The following is an 18664-nucleotide window of genomic DNA, read 5'->3' on the forward strand; positions in this document are numbered from 1 at the left end:
CGGTGTTGTGTGTGTTGATTGGTCTTGCTGTGTGTCCATCAGTGTGTGTGTATCTGCACCATGATATACTGGTGTATATTATGACAGTTATCACAGATGGGGGGAAATGTTGGACACCTTGGTTAAGCCGAAGTGCATCTGGTTCTAAGTTTTTAACACCACCAGTGGGCTGGATGAGTACTTTGCTGGGTGAAAGGGAGTGCTGCCAGGACTAGGGCTCGGAGGGCCGTTCCTGTACAGGACTCCTCCATATTCAACCATTCCTTGCTCGGCTCCCTTACCCATCCCTGCACTGTTTTGGTTGTAGCTGCTCAGTGGTGTGGCTGCCCAGTGGTAGTACTGCAGGTTCGGAAGGGCAAGGCTGCCCATGTTTCTTCTTCTCTGCAGTGTATTTTGGGGGATTCTCTCTCTCTCTCCTCCCCCCCCCCCCCACACACACACACACACACACACACACACACGCGCGCACACACACACACAAATGTCATAATCATTTTGTCTATTCCTTGGAAAAGGGCCTTTGGGATGAAGATTGGTATGGATCTAAGCAGGTAGAGGAACCTCGGCAGTATGTTCATCTTGATCATCTGCACCCTCCCTGCCAGGGAGAGCGAGAGTGCATCCCATCTCTATAGACCCTTTCTAACTTCCTCCGCCAGACTGGTCAGATTCCATTTGTGGATCCGTGTCCAGTCGTGGGCTATCGGAATCCCCAGGTAGCGGAATTTGATTTGGGCTAGTTTGAATGGTAGACCTTCCAGCTGCATCCCTCCTCCATTCGGGTTCACCGCACTCTTGCCCAGGTTGAGTTTGTAGCCCAAGATGGCCCCGCACACTTCCAGGAGCCTCATGATTTCCTTCAAGCTATTCCGTGGCTCTGAGACGCAGAGGAGCAGCTCATTTGCATCGAGTGACACTCTGTGCTCACTGCCTCTCCTTTGGATGCCCTTCCAGCTTTTCACATCTCGCAGAGCGATCGCCAGAGGTTCAATTGCTAGGGCGAAAGGAGCGGGGACAGTGGGCAACCCTGCCATGTGTCTCTGTGCAGCTGGAAGTATTCAGCGCTGGTGGTGTTGGTCCGAACGTTCTCCTTGGGGGTGTTGTACAGGAGTTTCACCCACGAGGTGATCCCCATTCCGAGCCCAAGTCGCTCCAGTACCTCAATGAGATACTTTCATTCGACTCTGGCAAAGGCCTTTTCTGCGTCTAGGGAGACGATGACCTCTGGTCATCTCTCCCCAGCTGGGGTTAGTATAACATTCAACAGCCGTCTGATGTTTGCAATTAGCTGTCGACCTTTGACAAAGCCCTTCTGGTCCTATGTGACCACTTCTGGTAAGCAGTTCTCCAGTCTCTTGGCCAGGACTTTCGCGAGTATTTTTGCATCTACGTTAAGCAGCGAAATGGGTCTATATGAACTGCATTCCGTTGGGCAGCACGGTAGTACAGTGGTTAGCACAGTTGCTTCACAGCTCCAGGGTCCCAGGTTCGATTCCTGGCTTGGGACACTGTCTGTGCGGAGTCTGTGCGTTCTTCCCGTGTCTGCGTGGGTTTTCTCCGGGTGCTCCGGTTTCCACCCACAGTCCAAAGATGTGCAGGTTAGGTGGATTGGTCATACTAAATTGCCCTTAGTATCCAAAAAGGTTAAATGGGGTAACTGGGTCACAGGGATAGGGTGCAGGTGTGGGCTTAGGTAGGGTGATCTTTCCATGGGCCACTGCAGACTCGATGGGCTGAATGGCCTCCTTCTGCACTGTAAATTCTATGAACTATTGGTCTTTGTCTTTTATGGGTATCAGCGATTTGATGGCGTGTGTTAGCTTTGGAGGCAAGGTGCCCCTCGCTCGCGAGTCTGCAAATTTTTTACTAAAGTCTGCCGGGAACCCATCGAGTCCCGGCGCCTCCCCTCCCCCTGCATGGAGTCGATCACTTCATGACCACTTCCAGTCCTACTGGCGATTCCAGTTTCCTCCACCTCTGTCCCCTATGACTGACATGACCAGTTCATCGAGAAACCGTTTCATTCCCGAGTTCCCATCAGGGGGCTCAAAGGTGTACAGTCCCAGTAGAAGGCATCAAATGCTTGGTTGACCTTTTTTTGGATCGGCTATCAGTCCGCCTCTGCTATTCTTTACCTGGGCTATCTCCTTCATGGCTGCCTGCTTTCTCAGCTGGTGAGCCAACAGGCGGCTAGCCTTCCCTCCATGCTCATAAAAGGTCCCCCGTGTCTGGGGGAGCTGGTGCACTGCCTTCCTGGTGGATAACAGATTAAAGTCCATTTGCAGTATTTTCCTCTCTGCCAGAAGTTCTACGGTCGTATTTTCTGTTGACCTCCAGGATGGAGTCGGTCAGTTGTTGCCTGGCCGCCTTCTCTTCCCTATCTCTATGAGCCTTGTAGGCTATAATTTCTCCCCTAATCACCATCTTCAGTGCCTCCCAGAACGAGGACGGTGAAACTTCCCCATTCTGGTTGTTAGTGATGTACTTGCCTATGGCCTGCGCTGTTTTCTGGCAGAAGACCTTGTCAGTCAAGAGATCCGTGTCCAACCTCTGAGCATGGAGCACGGCCCGTCTCCAACCTCAGAACCATGTAATGTGGAGCGTGGTTGGAGATGACTATCGTGGAGTATTCCACTCTTACTATTTCTAGAAGCACCGATTTCCCTACTGCATAGAAGACAATACGGGTGTATACCCTGTGCACCGGTGAAAAGAATGAGACATCCTTCTCACCAGGGCGTAGGAGCCGTCATGAATTAACTGCCCCCATTTGTTCCATGAATGCTCCCAGTTCCCTGGCCATGCCTGTCTTTTCCCCTGTTTTGCGGTTCGATTGGTCTTTTAATGGGTCCTGTACACAGTTAATGTCCCCTCCCATGATCAGTCGGTGTATGTCGATTTTGAGGATTTCCACCATGGTCTTCTTTATAAAGTCCGTATCGTCCCAGTTAGGAACATACACGTTTACCAAGACTACCGGTGCCCCGTAACCGTCCTTGTCGCCGGGAACACCTTCCTCTTATTAATCAGTAGAGCTACCCCCTGGCTCTCGTACCGTACCATGAATGGTACTTCTGTCCCACTCAACCCTTTCTTACCCGCAGTCGGTCCTTCTCGCTCAGGCGTGTCTCTTGAAGGAAGACGGTCGGCTTTCAAACTTCTCAAATGGGCTTAGACTCTGGATCTTTTCATTGGACTGTTAAATCCCCTGAAGTTCCAGGTTTGTGCAGAGTCTGCACGTTCCCCCCATGTCTGCGTGGGTTTCCTCCGGGTGCTCCGGTTTCTTCCCACAAGTCTCGAAAGACGTGCTATTAGGTCATTTGGACATTCTGAATTCTCCCTCTGTGTACCCGAACAGGCACCGGAATGTGGTGACTAGGGGCTTTTCACAGTAACTTCATTGCAGTGTTAATGTGAGCCTACTTGTGACAATAAAGATTATTATTAAGGTGACAATCCTGGTGAGGGTTTTTTGTTGTCTCCCCTTCCTGGGGGATCAATCATACTTACCTGGTGGACGCTCCCCTGCACTCCGGGGATTCCCTTTGTTAGGGGGCCATTCAGATGTCCGTGGTCACTGTACGTAGCACGTGGGTGGGCCCCTGCACCCCGGGGTTTCCCTTTGTTTAGGGTCCCTCCAAAGTGGCTGCTTGCGACGCCATCTTCTTTCCTCAGCCTGCACCTTACCTGCTAAAGCCAATCTGAGACCCATCCTTTCTTCATCTTGTGCTCCCCGTGTTCCCTCTCCTACCCCGTCCCCCCCAACCCCCCTCCCCATCTCCTCCTTACCTTCCCCATCCCCCCCGGCCAAGTGTTCACTCCCTGCCGGGAGGTGTGCCGCAATCCCCCTTGCTATCATACTAGCGTGGTGGCCCCCCTTCCGAGGGCTGATCTTACCCCTGTCCCATGCTGCTAACTATCCATTCCCTCTGTCTCTGCCTCACCCTCTCCTGCGTTCCACTGCTCTTGCCCTTCCCTGTGATCTGATCTTTCTGATCAAAGCGAGGCAGTATAGTCCCTTGCAAAGATAATGGGCTGGATTCTCCACACCCCGACGCCGAAATCGCGTCCAGTGGCGTGGCGGAGAATCCATTTCCATGCACGGAATCGGGACCGGTGCCAGTTCTCCGATTCTCCGGGCCCAGAAAAGCGACGTTCTCTCTGCGTATCCCCTACCTGTGGTCATTGCTGGAGGCCCGCCCCGCTACTCTCCGCCCCCGACTGGCCGAAGTCCCAACCGCGTGGATCTAACGTGGTCCTGCCGTTCGGGATACTCGTGTGGTGGCTGCGGACTCAGTCCGCGTCTGCCATGGTCGGGGGTGGGTCGATCGGAAGGCAGAGGGGGCCTCATACGGGACCGGGCAATTTTTGGGGGGACGGTCTGGGTCGGGCACGATTTGGGAGTTCCGGCTCCGCAGTCTGAGTCTGCCATGGAGCACGGCGCGGCCGCTGGAGGCCACCGTGGCCTCTGACCCGAAGTGCGGGGGCCCTTATCTGCAGCTGAAGCTGCTAGATTCACAACGGGTCCCTGCCAGCCCCCCTGCAAGGCTATGAATATGGGGCCTTTTCACGCCAGTTTTTCTGGCGGGAAAAGCCACAGTTTTTACGTCGGCGTGGGGTCATAGCCCCAAAAACGGAGAATCCAGCCCAATATGTGTCCATCATAGTTATTTTTTCCCCCCCTTTCCTCCTCTGCTTCGCCTTCAGCATTGCCTTGCCTGCCCCTTGTCCAGGCCGTTTGTACGAACACACCCGTCCACCTCCAGGGTGAAGCCTACTTGTGACAATAAGCGATTTTCATTTAATTTTTCAAGTAATGTTCTTTATTTTGAACGTGACCCAGAGCCTGGCTGGGAACAGCATTCCAAATCTCACTCCGTTTTTGTACAGGGCCGATTTCGCCAGGTTGAACTCGGCCCTGCGCTTTGCCAAACCTGTCCCAATGTCTTCATAGACCGGAGTCTATGTTCTTCCCAGCTGCTCGTCTTCGTCTGCCTCGCCCACCTAAGGATCCTCTCACGATCCTGATACCGGTGCAGTTTTGCAATTATCACCCTTGGTTGTTCCCGCGCTTTGGGCTTCGGCCGGAGAGATCTGTGCGCTCTGTCGATCTCCGGCAGGTTGGGGAAGCGTCCGCCCTGACTAGGTTGTCAGTCTCCCTCTCTGTAGGGTGGCCGGGGACCTCTCGCCTCGTGGGTTTGTGACTCGTCCATCCGCTTTTCGTGACCTTTTCCTCTGCTCCTACCATCTCTGTGGCCTCTCGAGCTCCCGTTTGCTGAAATTATGATTCTGTTCTTTCCCTTTCTTAATTGTGGGTGAGTTGCTACTGAATGTTCGGGCTAAGTTTGACTAAAAGTACATATTTGGCTATGTTCTGGAGGAAAGCCACGTGATGTGCTTTTGCTCAACACATCACTGTCACCCGAGTTCTCGGGAAGTACATTGCTGAGGAGATTTTGCCCGGATCCTTATAATATTTGGAAAAATTATAATTGTCTTTAATCTACTAAAAGGCTATCCAGAATACAGTAATTATTTGGGCTGGCTCTATTCCTTTGTGGGGAGATAGATCAGTTCTTCAGACTAATTTGAGTGTCCCTGGGATCTGTCTTTCTTAACCTGAAGTTGACAGAAACCATCTGAGAGGTGCACCTATCTAGCAGCTAGGATTATAACATATTGTACTACGGGAACTAATGGACAAGGGGATAGTGTGGGAAGGTTGGGTTGAGGCAGAAAATCAGCCATGACCTTGTTGAATGGAGGAGCAGGTTCAAAGGGCCAAATGGTCAACTCCTGCTCCTATTTCTTATGTTCTGATGTGAAGTAAATAAATCTATCTCCTTAAGCCTGTCTGATTACTTAAGGTTCTTTAAGCCAAGAATCATTCTCGTAGCTTTCCTCTGAACTGTTTCCAAAGCCATTATATCATCCATGAGGAGATCAAAACTAAGTGCAGTAATCCAGATGCAGTCAAAGCAGTGACCTGCATAATGGTAAAATGGAGTCCTTGATTTCAACTGAATAGTTCTCTTAATACAGTTCAATATGCATTTAGCTTTAGCTACAACATTTCTACATTGATCATGAACCTTCAATGATCTGTGTTCAACAGCACTTAGATCATTTTCTCTCTGACCCCCTTTCAGTGGCAGTCCTGTAACTGATAAGCAACTAAGTAAGAACCACAAGCATTAGGAAAACAAAGTTAAGTCAAAGCTAGGTAAAATTAAGTAGTGTCAAAAAATCAGAGTAAAATAAAGGTAACATAAGGGAAGTAAATTGAAGTTATGGCAGGACAGCTCGGTCGTGTGGAATGCGTGTCATGTAATATGTGGGAAGTTGCGGACGTTACCGGTGTCCTATATGACCGCATGCGCAGGAAATGTCACCAGCTGCAGAAACCTGAGCTCCGGGTTTGGAGTTCCAGCAGTGGCTGGAGTCACTGTGGCCCATCCGTGAGGCTGAGGGAAATGTCGATAGCACACTCAGAGAGATGGTCACATTGCAGCTGAGGAGCATGGAGGCAGAAAGGGGATGGGTGACTTCCAGGCAGACAAAGGGAACTGGGCAGCTAGTCTAGGAGTCCCCTGTGTCCTGCTCATTAATCGCTTTTCCGTTTAGGATACTGATGAGAGCATTGGTTCCTCAGACGAGTGCAGTCAGATCCAAATGTGTGGCACCACAGATATTTTTGTTTGACAGGAGGGGAAGAAAATGAAAGGGAGAACAGTGATAGACTTGTTAGTTGAGGGAACAGAGAGACGTGTCTCTTGCTGTAGACATGACTCCAGAATGGCATATTGCCTCCGGGGGGGGGGGGGGGGGAGAGAAGAGTTAAATTCCTGGGCATGAGTGTCTGTAGTTTCTTGTTCTACTGTGTTGCAGTCTTGAAGTTTTGGATAATTTACCTAAAACAATAACATTTATTGTTAAAATTCACTACTTGTTTTTTTACCTCAGGGTGATGTACTTCTTGTGGAGCATAGGGACCTTGACTGACTTCAGCTAACATTGTGCCAAGTGAGTATTTTTGGAATCCTTTGGTCGGCTTTGAGATGACTTGTCCTTCACTGGGGGGATCTTCATCCTGAGTGTAAAATGTAAAAGAGAAATGAGCAAATAAATTGAAAGCATTTAGAATTTTTTAAAGGTCTAATAACATGCCATTTCATTTTTAGACCATATTTTTACGATAATTTCCACCTACTAAGTTACAATTTCTGAGTTCCTGAACAAAGTACAGGGGTGGGCAGCCCAATTTTGTTGGAGCAAAATGATACATTACTTTTATATTTTTAGCCAAAGTTACTGAGGGCTCGTTCACACAAAGTTAACCTTGAGAATAAATCAAAACCGTCTGACTCAATAATTCTCAACAGCTTGACTATTTTTAACAACCAAACCCATGTAAAAACAAAAATTCTAATGACTCTCAGTCAGGATGCTGATAAGCCTCTGTTCCTTCTTTTCTTCCTCCATTTCTCTTCTTCCTTTCCTTCTACATGCCGACCTGTCCACCTTGGCTCAGGCTCTCCATTCCCCTCCATAAATGTAACTCTGCGGTAACTCTCTCAAGTTCATGAATTCAAGACCAATTTCGGGACTTCAGCATGCAATGTAAGATTACAAGGTAAGATTTAATTTTAGTGCAGTATTAAGGAATGCTGCATTGTGGGAAATGTGATTTCTCAGAAGAGTCTTTAAATTGAGGCCCTCTATTTCAATCAGGCTGATGCAAAACTCAAAGAAGGGTAGTAAAGTCCTCCCAGAGCCCTGGCGTGCACTTATCCCAAAAGCACCACCAAAACAGACTGCCCAGTAATTTGCCTCACTGTTGTTTACAGGGTCCTGGTATGTTTGCCTACATAGTAGTTGCATTTTGAAAAGTAATCCACAGACTATGAGGCACTTTAGGTTCCTGAGGATAAAGGCACTATATAATGCTGGTTCTCTTTTTTTTTTGAGCTCTCCTCCTTCCCTTCTTTCTTTTCCTCCTGTTACCTTTCCTTTACTCTCCACTTTACTTTCCATCTCGGCCTCTGATCCCCCTTTTATCTGTCCCTCACCTTCCTCCTTCCTGTCACAGATTTCTATCCTATTCCCTGCATCGATATTCTTTTCAATCGCTTGCAGTTCCTTTCTCTTTGTGTATCTCTCTATTGCTGTCCAGGCTCCCAGTAATTTCTCCATCTGGTTCTATAACCGCTGGATTTAGACATCAAAAGTGTGCAATTTAAACATCAGAAATTTGTGACAGGATGTGCAGCTGAAGTCTTTTCAGAATCACATCCAATAATTTACTGATGTCATATGGCTTATGCAGTCATGTCCCTAAAGTATTCAGGATTCTTTTTGACTCAATTAGTTTATTTAATGATAGAATAAGCCATATAGACCAGGGACTATTGCAGATTCAGTCCCCAGCCTGTGTGTCATTAGTTAAGATGTGCAGTTAGTGTTGTACAACTGGCCTCAACAATGTATAAGAAACCATCTTTTGGTTCTTACATTTAATTGTTGTCCGATGCCTGTCTGCTTAAGTGTGGGTAATGATAGGATTCAGGTTGACTGCCTGACTCAGGTATGGACAATATATCTGTGGAACTGTACCTCAATTAAAAGTCACATTTCTTCTGGGGTGCATCGAGAAAGACAGAGGTGAGGAGGGGAAGACTTAGACCTGCAATGAAGAGGCCCAACCACATAGCCTAGAAAATATTTTCTTTTGTAAATCACCCCCACCCTTCCCTTCCACCACTTCCTGCGTCTCAAAGTGGCACTCCTTATGACCCATACAGGTTCTGGATGCCAGGAAGATATATTCCCTCCTTCCGCTGACCACAGTATGTTGGATGCCTGGTTTCGAATAATTGCCTATTGTGTCTAGCATTCAATCAGCAGGGACAATGGGGTAGGATTTTCCCTCTGGACATCTGAACCCTGCCCATCCGGCTGAAATGGAGGTCATAAGCCCACACTGTGTGGGAAACAGTTATTAATTTTGATTTTCCTCATTTAACAGCCGGAGAGCTGGTTTGCCATTCAGTTGAGTAAGGCAGGTGAGGTTCTTGATGCTGTAGGGCAATCAGGGGTTGCCTGGCTTGAAGGAGCAGCAGAATGCAAGGAAAGCTAAATGAAGGAGAGGGCATTTCAAAATGGAGGGGCTATCTCAAAGCTATTTAAATTTTGAACAAATATGTGTATTTTGCAGCTCAGCCACCACTGTTGCGGGCAGGAGGGGATGGGGCAACACAGCATTCAGGCAGCAGTGAGGGCCTCCAGGCCTACCTGGAGTTCAGCCCTGACCCCCATTGCCCAATCTACCACTGGATGGCCACTTCCAGGCATATAAACTTGCCCCACCATCTGTGGGAACATGTTGGCGGACTGGAAAAGCCCAGTTGTCTCTTTTAATTGGGCTTAGGAGGCTTTTAATGAGTTTGGTCCGTTACCCACCATGTATGACTTGTAGTCTTGCCAGCATCCCATTCTGCCTGAATATAAATGGCCTGGGGGGGCGCTAGATGGAGGAACCAGCACATGGTCTGTGGGGCTCTGATCTTGGAGCTGGTGGGGTGTAAAAATCAAATCCTCTGGCCGCAGCAGGGCACCGTTCAGTGCTGGTCCACACAAACACTGACCAGGCGGAACTGGTCTCCCGGGCTATCGGAGACCCCTGAGTGGTCATGGTCAGTGAAGGGTGGCCACCTAGGCTCCACCCCCCCCCCCCTAGAATGTGGACACCTTGGAACTGCCCAGCTGGCACTGCCAAGCTGGCTGGAGCATTACCTGTGTGCCACTGTAAAGGATCAGGGCCCAAGGGGTGCTGTGCCCATGAAAGGAGGGGTGGGGTTGAAGGGTGGGGGTCCTGGAAGGGAGGGGGGGCTGAAGGGAGCTTGGGGGGGGGGGCTTGAAGAAGGGGGCCACCCCCCCAGGGACCCCATCGCGGAATGTCCTCACTGGGGGGGTGTGGGGGAGTGCCCATGTGTGTGGGGGTGACATTGCCCATGGGTGTGGGGGGTGAAGCTCACTTAGAGATCAGGGCCCCTTTCAAATGGTGGCCGATTTCTGAGTTCAGCTCCCCAGTGCGGGCTAAACCAGTGAGAAACTCCCCAGGTCCCTACAAAGTCTCATTGAATAGCGGTGGGGAACTTGCCGAATAACCCGCCACAAATGGACTTGAGATTTTTGGGGAGAATCGTGCCCTATGGGCTGGGTTCCTCGCTGGTGGGATTCTTCGTTGCGCTAGTAACGCAACCACGCCCGGAGATTTCCCACAAAAAACAAACAAACGGGAGAGCACCAGAAAACTGCCTTAGGTTTCTTTCACTGGCATACTGTTAACATAATAATAATCTTTATTAGTGTCACAAGTGTCAAGTAGGCATGCATTAACACTGCAAGGAAGTTACTGTGAAAATCCCCTCGTCGCCGCACTCCAGCGCCTGTTTGGGTACACGGAGAGAGAATTCAGAATGTCCAATTCATCTAACAGCATGTCTTTCGGGACTTGTGGGAGGAAACCGGAGCACCCGGAGGAAACCCACGCAGACACGGGGAGAATGTGCAGACTCCGCACAGACAGAGATCCAAGCCGGGAATCGAACCCGGGTCCCTGGCGATGTGAACCAACAGTGCTAATCACTGTGCTGCCGTGCTGCCCATAAATCAAAGTGGACATCTCGATGAGACAGGTCCCTGGGAAGTGTTGGTGGGGGTAGCGCACAGAGGTGGTGTTGCAGTAACAAGCAACATTCCTCTCGTGACCTGTTGAAACATTTGGCAGAAGGTCTAGGCCAATGTATTTCAGAGAGGTGGAGTGGATGCTACATTGGAGCAGAAATTTGACAGAAGTAATTAAGCTGAGCTTAATGAGATTTGATTTGGCTTTCCAGATTTTTAGACTCCTGAATATCCAAGTTAAATGACCAAAGAACTACCTGACAATCTCAGAATCTCTTCAAAGAACTTGTCTGTTCCAGCTGCTCTGTAGAGTGTGAAATACATTCAAAACATAAGCAAGTAAAATTGCTTGAGGTATCCGCTGAAGTTCATGGGCAGGATTCTCCTTTCCGGTGGGAAAGCCAGTGCGAACCACTCCGCACTTCCGGGGGCTAGGTGGACGCCGGAGGGGTTGGCACCGTGGCAGTTAGCGCCAAAGGGACTGCGCGAGTTAGCGCATGCGCTGAAGGGCCGGCGTGATGTCGCGCATGCGCGGAACTGCTGCCGTGGTTCCACGCATGCGCAGACCGGCCAGCGTATTCTGGCGCATGCGCAGGGGGTTGTCTTCTCCGCGCCGGCCATGGCGGAGACCATAGGGGGCGGCGCGGAAGGAAGGAGTGACCCCACAGCACAGGCCCGCCGCAGATCAGTGGCCCCAATCACGGGCCAGACCACCATGGGGGCCCTCCCTGGGGTCGGATCCCCCTGCGCCCCCCCGAGGACCGCCCCAGCCGACTTACCTGCCAGGCCCTGCCGTGTGGGACCATGTCTAATCCACGCCGGCGAGACTGGCCAGAAACGGACGGCCGCTCGGCCCATCGGGGCCCGGAGAATTGCCGGGGGACCCGACCGGCGTGGCGCGAACCCCGCCCAAAAACCGGCGGCGGAGAATACGCCAGCCGGCGTTGGGGCGGCGGGACAGGATTGAACCCCGGCGGGGGGGTCGCAGAATCCCGCTGGTAACTCATAAGGAACAGTTTGTTGTTAACGGAGGTGAATTTATTTATATATTTACAATTACATGCTGATCACAGATCTCACTCCCAGTGCAGACCTCTGGGAGGATCGGTCTGACCAGGCCCTGAGTTGCCTTAACGAGCCCCAGGTGGCTGGCCTCTGCCCCTACGAAGGGAGCTCCTATCCATGGATGCCACAGAGAGATCAATGATTGTTTCTCCGTGGTCCTCCTGGGAGGTATAATATCCTCCCCCAAGAGTCTGAAAGTCCCCCAACAGCTGCTACTGGCGGAGGCCTTCTACGCCTTTTAGCCGGCGGCTGTGCACCCACTTGTGGTGGTTCTGGGTCGGGTGGAGTGTAACAAGTCGCTGAACGCCGTTTTCGGGCAGACCACCGATGAGGAATCGCCGGGACCTCGACGCCGGACATGCTGTCGTCTGCCAGTGTAGACACCTCCATGTCCATATTGGAACACGAGTCATAGAACTCTGGCTGGACCGGGTGTGATAACTCGGACGCGGGGCCCCCAACCCAAGGGGTGGCTCATTCTGCTGTGACAGCAGTACTGACGGTGGAATGTCACAGCAGGCTGCCTAATGTCTGGCTAAATGGTCCACATGCTTCTTAAGGGTCTTTCTCCCCTTGGACTCAGACCCTATACGAGACCGGGTCAATTAATCCAGCATCACTCCTGGGACCCACAGCATGCCATCGCAAGTATAACTGAACCGAGTCCGGAGTCGTTGTCCCATCAAGAGTTTTGCTGGAGCAATCCCGGTGGTCACTTGCGACATCGTGTGATAATTGAAAAAGAAGCTCTGACCACATGTCCAAAGACCTAGTCGACTGTTTCTTCAAACCTGGTTTGGAAGTTTGGACCACCCGCTCAGCCAGATCGTTCGATGAAGGATAATATGTCACAGTGAGGATGTGCCGAATGTCACTGCGCCGCAGAAAAGTAGCAAACCCCTTGTTGGTGAAATGAGTCCCATTGTCATAAAGAGCACTTCCGGAGGTTCGCGGGTACACAAAGATCCCCTGAGCTTCTCGACTGTAGCCCTGGACATTGTGGAAGACCATCTGTAAACTGCCAGCCACTTGGAGTGGGCGTTCGTTCTTAGTAAAAATGTTGAGCCCATGAATGATCCAGCAAAATCCGCCTAGAGGCGAATCCATGGACAAGGCGGCCATTCCCATGTATGGAGAGGCGCTGATGATGGTAGATTCTGAAATTCCCGGCATGCAGGGCAGTTTTGTACCATTCGCTCGATGTTCCCACCCGGCCATCAAACATAGCTCCGGGCCAACATTTGAAACCCTCGGATGGCCAGCGTCAAAATCCTGTAACAGGGCTTCCCGTCCCCGAGAGGGAATGACCACCCGAGCACTCCACAATATTAATCTATCTGCCAAACTCAGCTTGGAAAACATTTGTGTGAATGGTCGCAAGATGATGGAAAGGCCTCCTTTATACCGTCGTTGAGTAACATAAGCTTTGCCAACGTCGGGTTCCTCTGCATCCATACCCGCACTTGAGCAGCCGTCACCGGAAAGGTGTCCATAACATGAAAAACCGCAATCACCTCATCTGCCATACGCGAGGATGGGGCGCTCACGGGCAACGGCAACCAGCTGAGGGCGTCCGTATGGGCAATCCTGGTCCCCGAACGTTGTTGAAAAGTGTACTCGTAAGCGGCAAGCAGGGGTGCCCACTGTTGGAGCCTGGCTGACGCAATAGGCGGAATGCTTTTGTCCTCCCGGAATAGGCTGAGCAACAGCTTGTGGTCCATTATGATAATGAAATGCCGACCATACACATATTGATGGAATTTATTCATTCCAAAGATAACAGCAATTTGTGCGTTCTGGCGCTCGGTGTCCGCCAAGGCCCTCGAGGTAAACACAATAGGCATTTCGTGCCGTCACTCCACTCATGGACCAGCACCATCCCGATGACATAACAACACCGCACGTTAAAATCAGGGGCCTAGCCAGGTCATAATTTGTTAAGAGTTGTTTGGAAGATAGGCTCCTTTTTACAGCCGCAAATGCCTTGCCCTGGGTTGCACCGCAGCACCAATTCTGGTCTTTCCGCAACAACATATGCAACAGGGCCAATAGGGAGGACAGGTTTGCGATAAACTTGCCATAATAATTAACAAAGTCCAATGTCGTTCCGCAGAGTTAGGGCTCCCTTTATAGCCCAGATTTTATTCTCGACTGGGTGCTGCCCATCACTATCCACGGGATATCCAAGGTAGGTCACTGCCTTGGCACAGAAAGCACATCTGCTTCATTTTAGTCGGGCGCCCACATGGGCAAATCAGCAGATCACCTCCTGGAGATTTTCCATGTTCTCCTCCTCTGTGGAACCGGTGATAAGAACATCATCTAAGTAGATAGGCACTTTTGGCAAGCCCTGTGAGATGTTCGCCATCATTCTCTGTTTATCGCGAGGGCTGACGAAACTCCAAATAGACTCAAATCCTAAACTTTAATAAAACAATGGTTGATGTGAGACAGAAACAGACGCCAGGACCTAAACCCGAGGCCCTGGATATCAACTCACAGACCTCAGCCCCTCTCCTCACAAACCCCACTGGATTTGCCCCCTCCCGCCCCCCCCCCCCCCCCCACCTACACCCCTGCCCTGGTCCCATTTCCCTCTTCAGCCCGGATTCCCCCAGATCTACAGCAGTTCCAGCAGTGCCTCCTTGCACCAGAACATCAGGCACCACTCCACCTCCTCCCCCAACCCCATTGTCAGGGTGCAGCTGGTGCTCGTCACAGCTGACACCATCCACTGAGTTGGTGAAGGGTAAGTTGCTTCCCAGGGGTATAGGAACTCAGGTCCGGGACTCAGATACCGCAGCCCAGGGAGGGAAGCCTATTTCAAAACTGGGCACTTAGGTAGCACTGCGATCCCAAGCAGGCTGAGACAGAGGGGGTGCAAAGTGGTGACTGCTGCCAAGGGTGAGATGTGGTTCAGTCCATGGCTGGCTGAAATCTCCCTCCCTCCTGGAGCTGGAACCCTGAAGTGACTGGCAGGCAGTGGTTGCGTTGGGGTTGAGCCACTCCATTAGTAGCAGGCCGCCCACTGAGTGAGAAGATCCAGCCCTCCTGTGTCAGGAACGGTGACTCCCACAGCGGAGGCAGCACAAGGAAGATGGCCCAGCACAGGAAGGTGCTCTGCAGGTTGGACAGGGGAGTGGCACCTACTGAGGGTGCAGCTTCTACATCTCCCAATCACAGAAAGCGGGTCAGATTGGTGTTGGTTAAAGGGTGGGAGGGGTCAGCTCTCCGGGCCAGGTGGAGGTACGGTGGAATTCTTAGATCCAAAAGTCAGAATTACGTCAAATGCAGGAAATTTATCAACCCTGAAATTATTTAATCATTTCATAACCTAAAAAATAATAATTTTAACATAAATGTTATGTTATGAGATGGTGTAAACGATACTGTGATATAAACCATGTTAATGTGACACAGCTTTCTGTTAGCAAACATGGTTGTGTTGATCGTTTAGCTTCAATCATTAGCATGAGGTGCATGCTTTAACCTCACCACATCAGTGACATACTGAGGCAGCTTTTCTTCTTATTGTGCTTGGGTGAATTGGGTCACTAGGGTGCATTACAGAGGAAAACTGGGTGATGAGGATTGCAGTCTGTGAAGCAGCCCCCTGATTGTCTTTCCACTAATTCAAATGAACACCAAGTGAGTTAAAATTACATGAATGTGAACGCCTCTGCCTGATTATCCTCTGCCTGTTGCCTCTTTTACATTCATTGCATTTACTGTAAGCTTGCAGATCTGTAGCATACATCTTATTTGAGGACTGTGAATGTAACCAGTTAAATGATAGCAATACATATTTGTATTGATTTTTAAAGTTTTAATTTTGTGAATGATCATATCAATGCAACAGCAATGTTTTGTGATAATTCTTAGGGTCATTCCATTAACTCTACAGTATCTTACTGATTATGAATTAATTTTCCGGTGACATTAAATTGCTGACCAAAATAAAACTCCCACTGTCTGCTAAACATTAACACTTCAAAACGTCAGACCCAATTGCGTGTAGTCTACAGCAAGGAAATCTCCAATTGTTTATCTCTCAAAATGACATTGTCTGCATTGTATTTTTCATTATTCAGCCAGTACAGAAAGTAAAGAATGTCTAGCACTCAAGTTCTGTACATTGTGTAAATACAGGACATGGTGTTAAGATTTCAGATAATGGTTGTCTTTTTATTTCCGTTTTCTAGTTCTCTTGCCAATTTTCTGCCCTCCTCCTTTACTGATTGCATGGCTTCAAGCTGGGATACAATTACGTAGCATTACTCACTCTCCAATACCTCAGCTAAATTGTAATTATTCACTGTAGAACTTGATTCTGTTCTCACTGGGTAGCAATCAGAGGCAGGCACACTGGCTGACTTTCTCTTCCATAATCCAAAGACATTGAGGCACTTTGCAGAGCCCATAGTGCTGCCAGGTGATGTCAGTTAATTCAGAACAGAATGGTAATCAAACTTGGGACAGCCATTTGTTGAATAAGTTTGATCAGCCTTCGAGTTAGTTAATCTTTTTTTTAGTTAGCAATATGCTATGGAAATTTCAAGAGTGAGCCTCACTTGACATTAGCTTGCAGGTTTTGATTTGCTGATTTACTACAGCACAGCTATCTTAGGACAGACATACATCAGTTAGGCTGGTCATTCCAGACATCTATTCAATGGGGGTGTGTGTGGAGGCTGGGTGAGGGCAGGATTGGTCTTGGTGGTAATGTCCACGGTGGTCAAATAGTCTGTTGACACTCATTGTGAAGTTCATAAACGAGTACCTTGCATTTGTCTTTCTCAAGGAAGAAGGCTTATATGGGATTACATAGGATACAAGACACAGAAACAGGCCATTTGGCCCCACCAGTCCATGCCAGTGTTGGCCCACTTGAGCCTCCTCTCATCTTTTTCTCATTTAAATCTATCTTTGTAACCATCTATTCCTTTATCTGCTTGTCTATTTGCCCCATAAATGCATCAATACTATTTGCTAGCCATTCCCTGTGGTACAAATTTAATATTTGTGCCAAGCTGCCAAGTCATACTGAAAGAGGAGTCGGTGAGATATTGGATGGACTAAAATTTAATAACGGGGGGGCATTATAAAGGCTGTCTGTACTTAAGGTTGATAAGTCACCAGGACAAGATCAGTTGCAACCTAAGATACTGAGGGAAGTAAGGGTGAACATTGCCGAGGCATTAGTCAACATCTTTCAATCCTCCTTCGATACAGGGGACTGGAGAATTGAAAATGTTAAACGCTTGTTCAAAAAAAAGCGTGTAGGGAAAAATGGATCATTTTCAGATTGGCAAACTGTAACTGAAGTACTAAAGGGGTTTTTGCTGGGGCCTCAACTATCTACAATCTATATTAATGGATGAAGGGATCGACTGCACTGGAGCCAAATCTGCTGATGATACAAAGATAGGAATGAAAGCAAGTTGTAACGAGGATACAAAGAGTCTGTAAAGGAATATAGATAGATTAGGCGAGTCAGCAACTATTTGGCAAATGGAGTATAATGTGGGAAAATGTGCCCACTTGGTAAGAAGAATAGAAAAGCAGAATATTATTTCAATACTGATAAAGACTACAGAAAGCTGAAGTAAAGAGGGGATTGGGGGTCCTCCTTCATGACTCACAAAAGTCAGCATACAGATATGGCAAGTAATTAGGAAGGCAAATGGAATGTTGCCCTTCCTTGAAAGGGGGATGGAGTATAAATATAGGGATGTCTCGCAACAATTGTCCAGGGCATTTGTGGGACCACACCTGGAGTATTGTGTACAGTTTTTGTTTCCTTACTTAAGGAAGGACATACTTGTTTTGGAAGCAGTTTGGAGAATGTTCATAGGTTGATTGCTGGATTAAGAGGTTGTTGGGCCTGTGCTCGGTGGAGTTTAGAAGAATGAGGTGTGATCTCATTGAAAAATATTTGATTCTGAGTGGGTTTAACAGGGTTGATGCTGAGAAAACGTTGCCCGTCACTTTGTTTTTTTAATTTAGAGTACCCAATTCATTTTTTCCAATTAAGGGGTAATTTAGTGTGGCCAATCCACCTAGCCTGCACATCTTTTGGTTGTGGGGACGAAACCCACGCAAACACGGGGAGAATGTGGAAACTCCACAAGGTCGGGGACCCAGAGCCGGGATCGAACCTGGGACCTCAGCGCCGTGAGGCAGAAGGGCTAACCCACTGCGCCACCATACTGCCCACGTTGCCCTTCATGGGGGAATCTAGAACCGGGGAACAGTTCAAAAACAAGTGATCTCCTTTTGAATATGGAGATTAGGAAGAATTTCATCTCTCCGAGGGTTGTTCATTTTTGAAATTCTTTACCCCAGAGAGCAGTGGAGAATGGGTCCTTAAAAGTATTCAAGGCTGAATTAGACAGATTTTGATCGACAAGGGAGTTAAGGGTTATGGGGGTCAGGCAGGAAGTGGACTTAAGACCACAATCCGATCAGCCATGATATTATTGAATGGCGGAGGAGGCTCGAGGAGTCAAATGACCTACTCCTTCTTACGTTCTTACCATAAGACCAGAGGCAGCACGGTGGTTGGCACTGCTGCCTCATGGTGCCGAGGACCTGGGTTCGATCCTGGCCCTGGGTCACTGTCCCTGTGGAGTGTGCACAATCTCCCCATGTCTGCATGGGTCTCAAAGATGTGCAGGTTAGGTGGATTGACCACGTTAAATTGCGCCATAATTGGGGGGAAAAAAAGTTCTTACGATAAGCCTAACAACGACAGGCATGTGTTTAGAAATGATAATTTGGGACAAAGTTAACAGTGACTTGGTCAAATGTTGATTAATTTTTTTTGGAAAATGTTTTTATTGTAGTTTTGCATTTTATGCACAGCACAATAAACAAAGGTATGTAGATTAGATACAATTTACAAGAGTGCCAC

General features: G+C 49.0%; 1 protein-coding gene across 3 annotated transcripts in view; it reads right to left on the bottom strand.

Moving 5' to 3' along the window:
* The window catches only part of kiaa0586 (KIAA0586 ortholog), a 934633-nt gene that overhangs the window by 129617 nt on the left and 786352 nt on the right, over positions 1-18664 (bottom strand). For all 3 annotated transcript variants that reach the window (XM_072489245.1, XM_072489251.1, XM_072489243.1), the window contains one exon: positions 6959-7090. In XM_072489245.1, the coding sequence (XP_072345346.1) occupies positions 6959-7090 (132 nt within the window). The remainder of the gene's footprint in view (positions 1-6958; positions 7091-18664) is intronic.

The sequence above is a fragment of the Scyliorhinus torazame genome, chromosome 2, assembly GCF_047496885.1.
Source record: "Scyliorhinus torazame isolate Kashiwa2021f chromosome 2, sScyTor2.1, whole genome shotgun sequence".
NCBI lineage: Eukaryota > Metazoa > Chordata > Chondrichthyes > Carcharhiniformes > Scyliorhinidae > Scyliorhinus > Scyliorhinus torazame.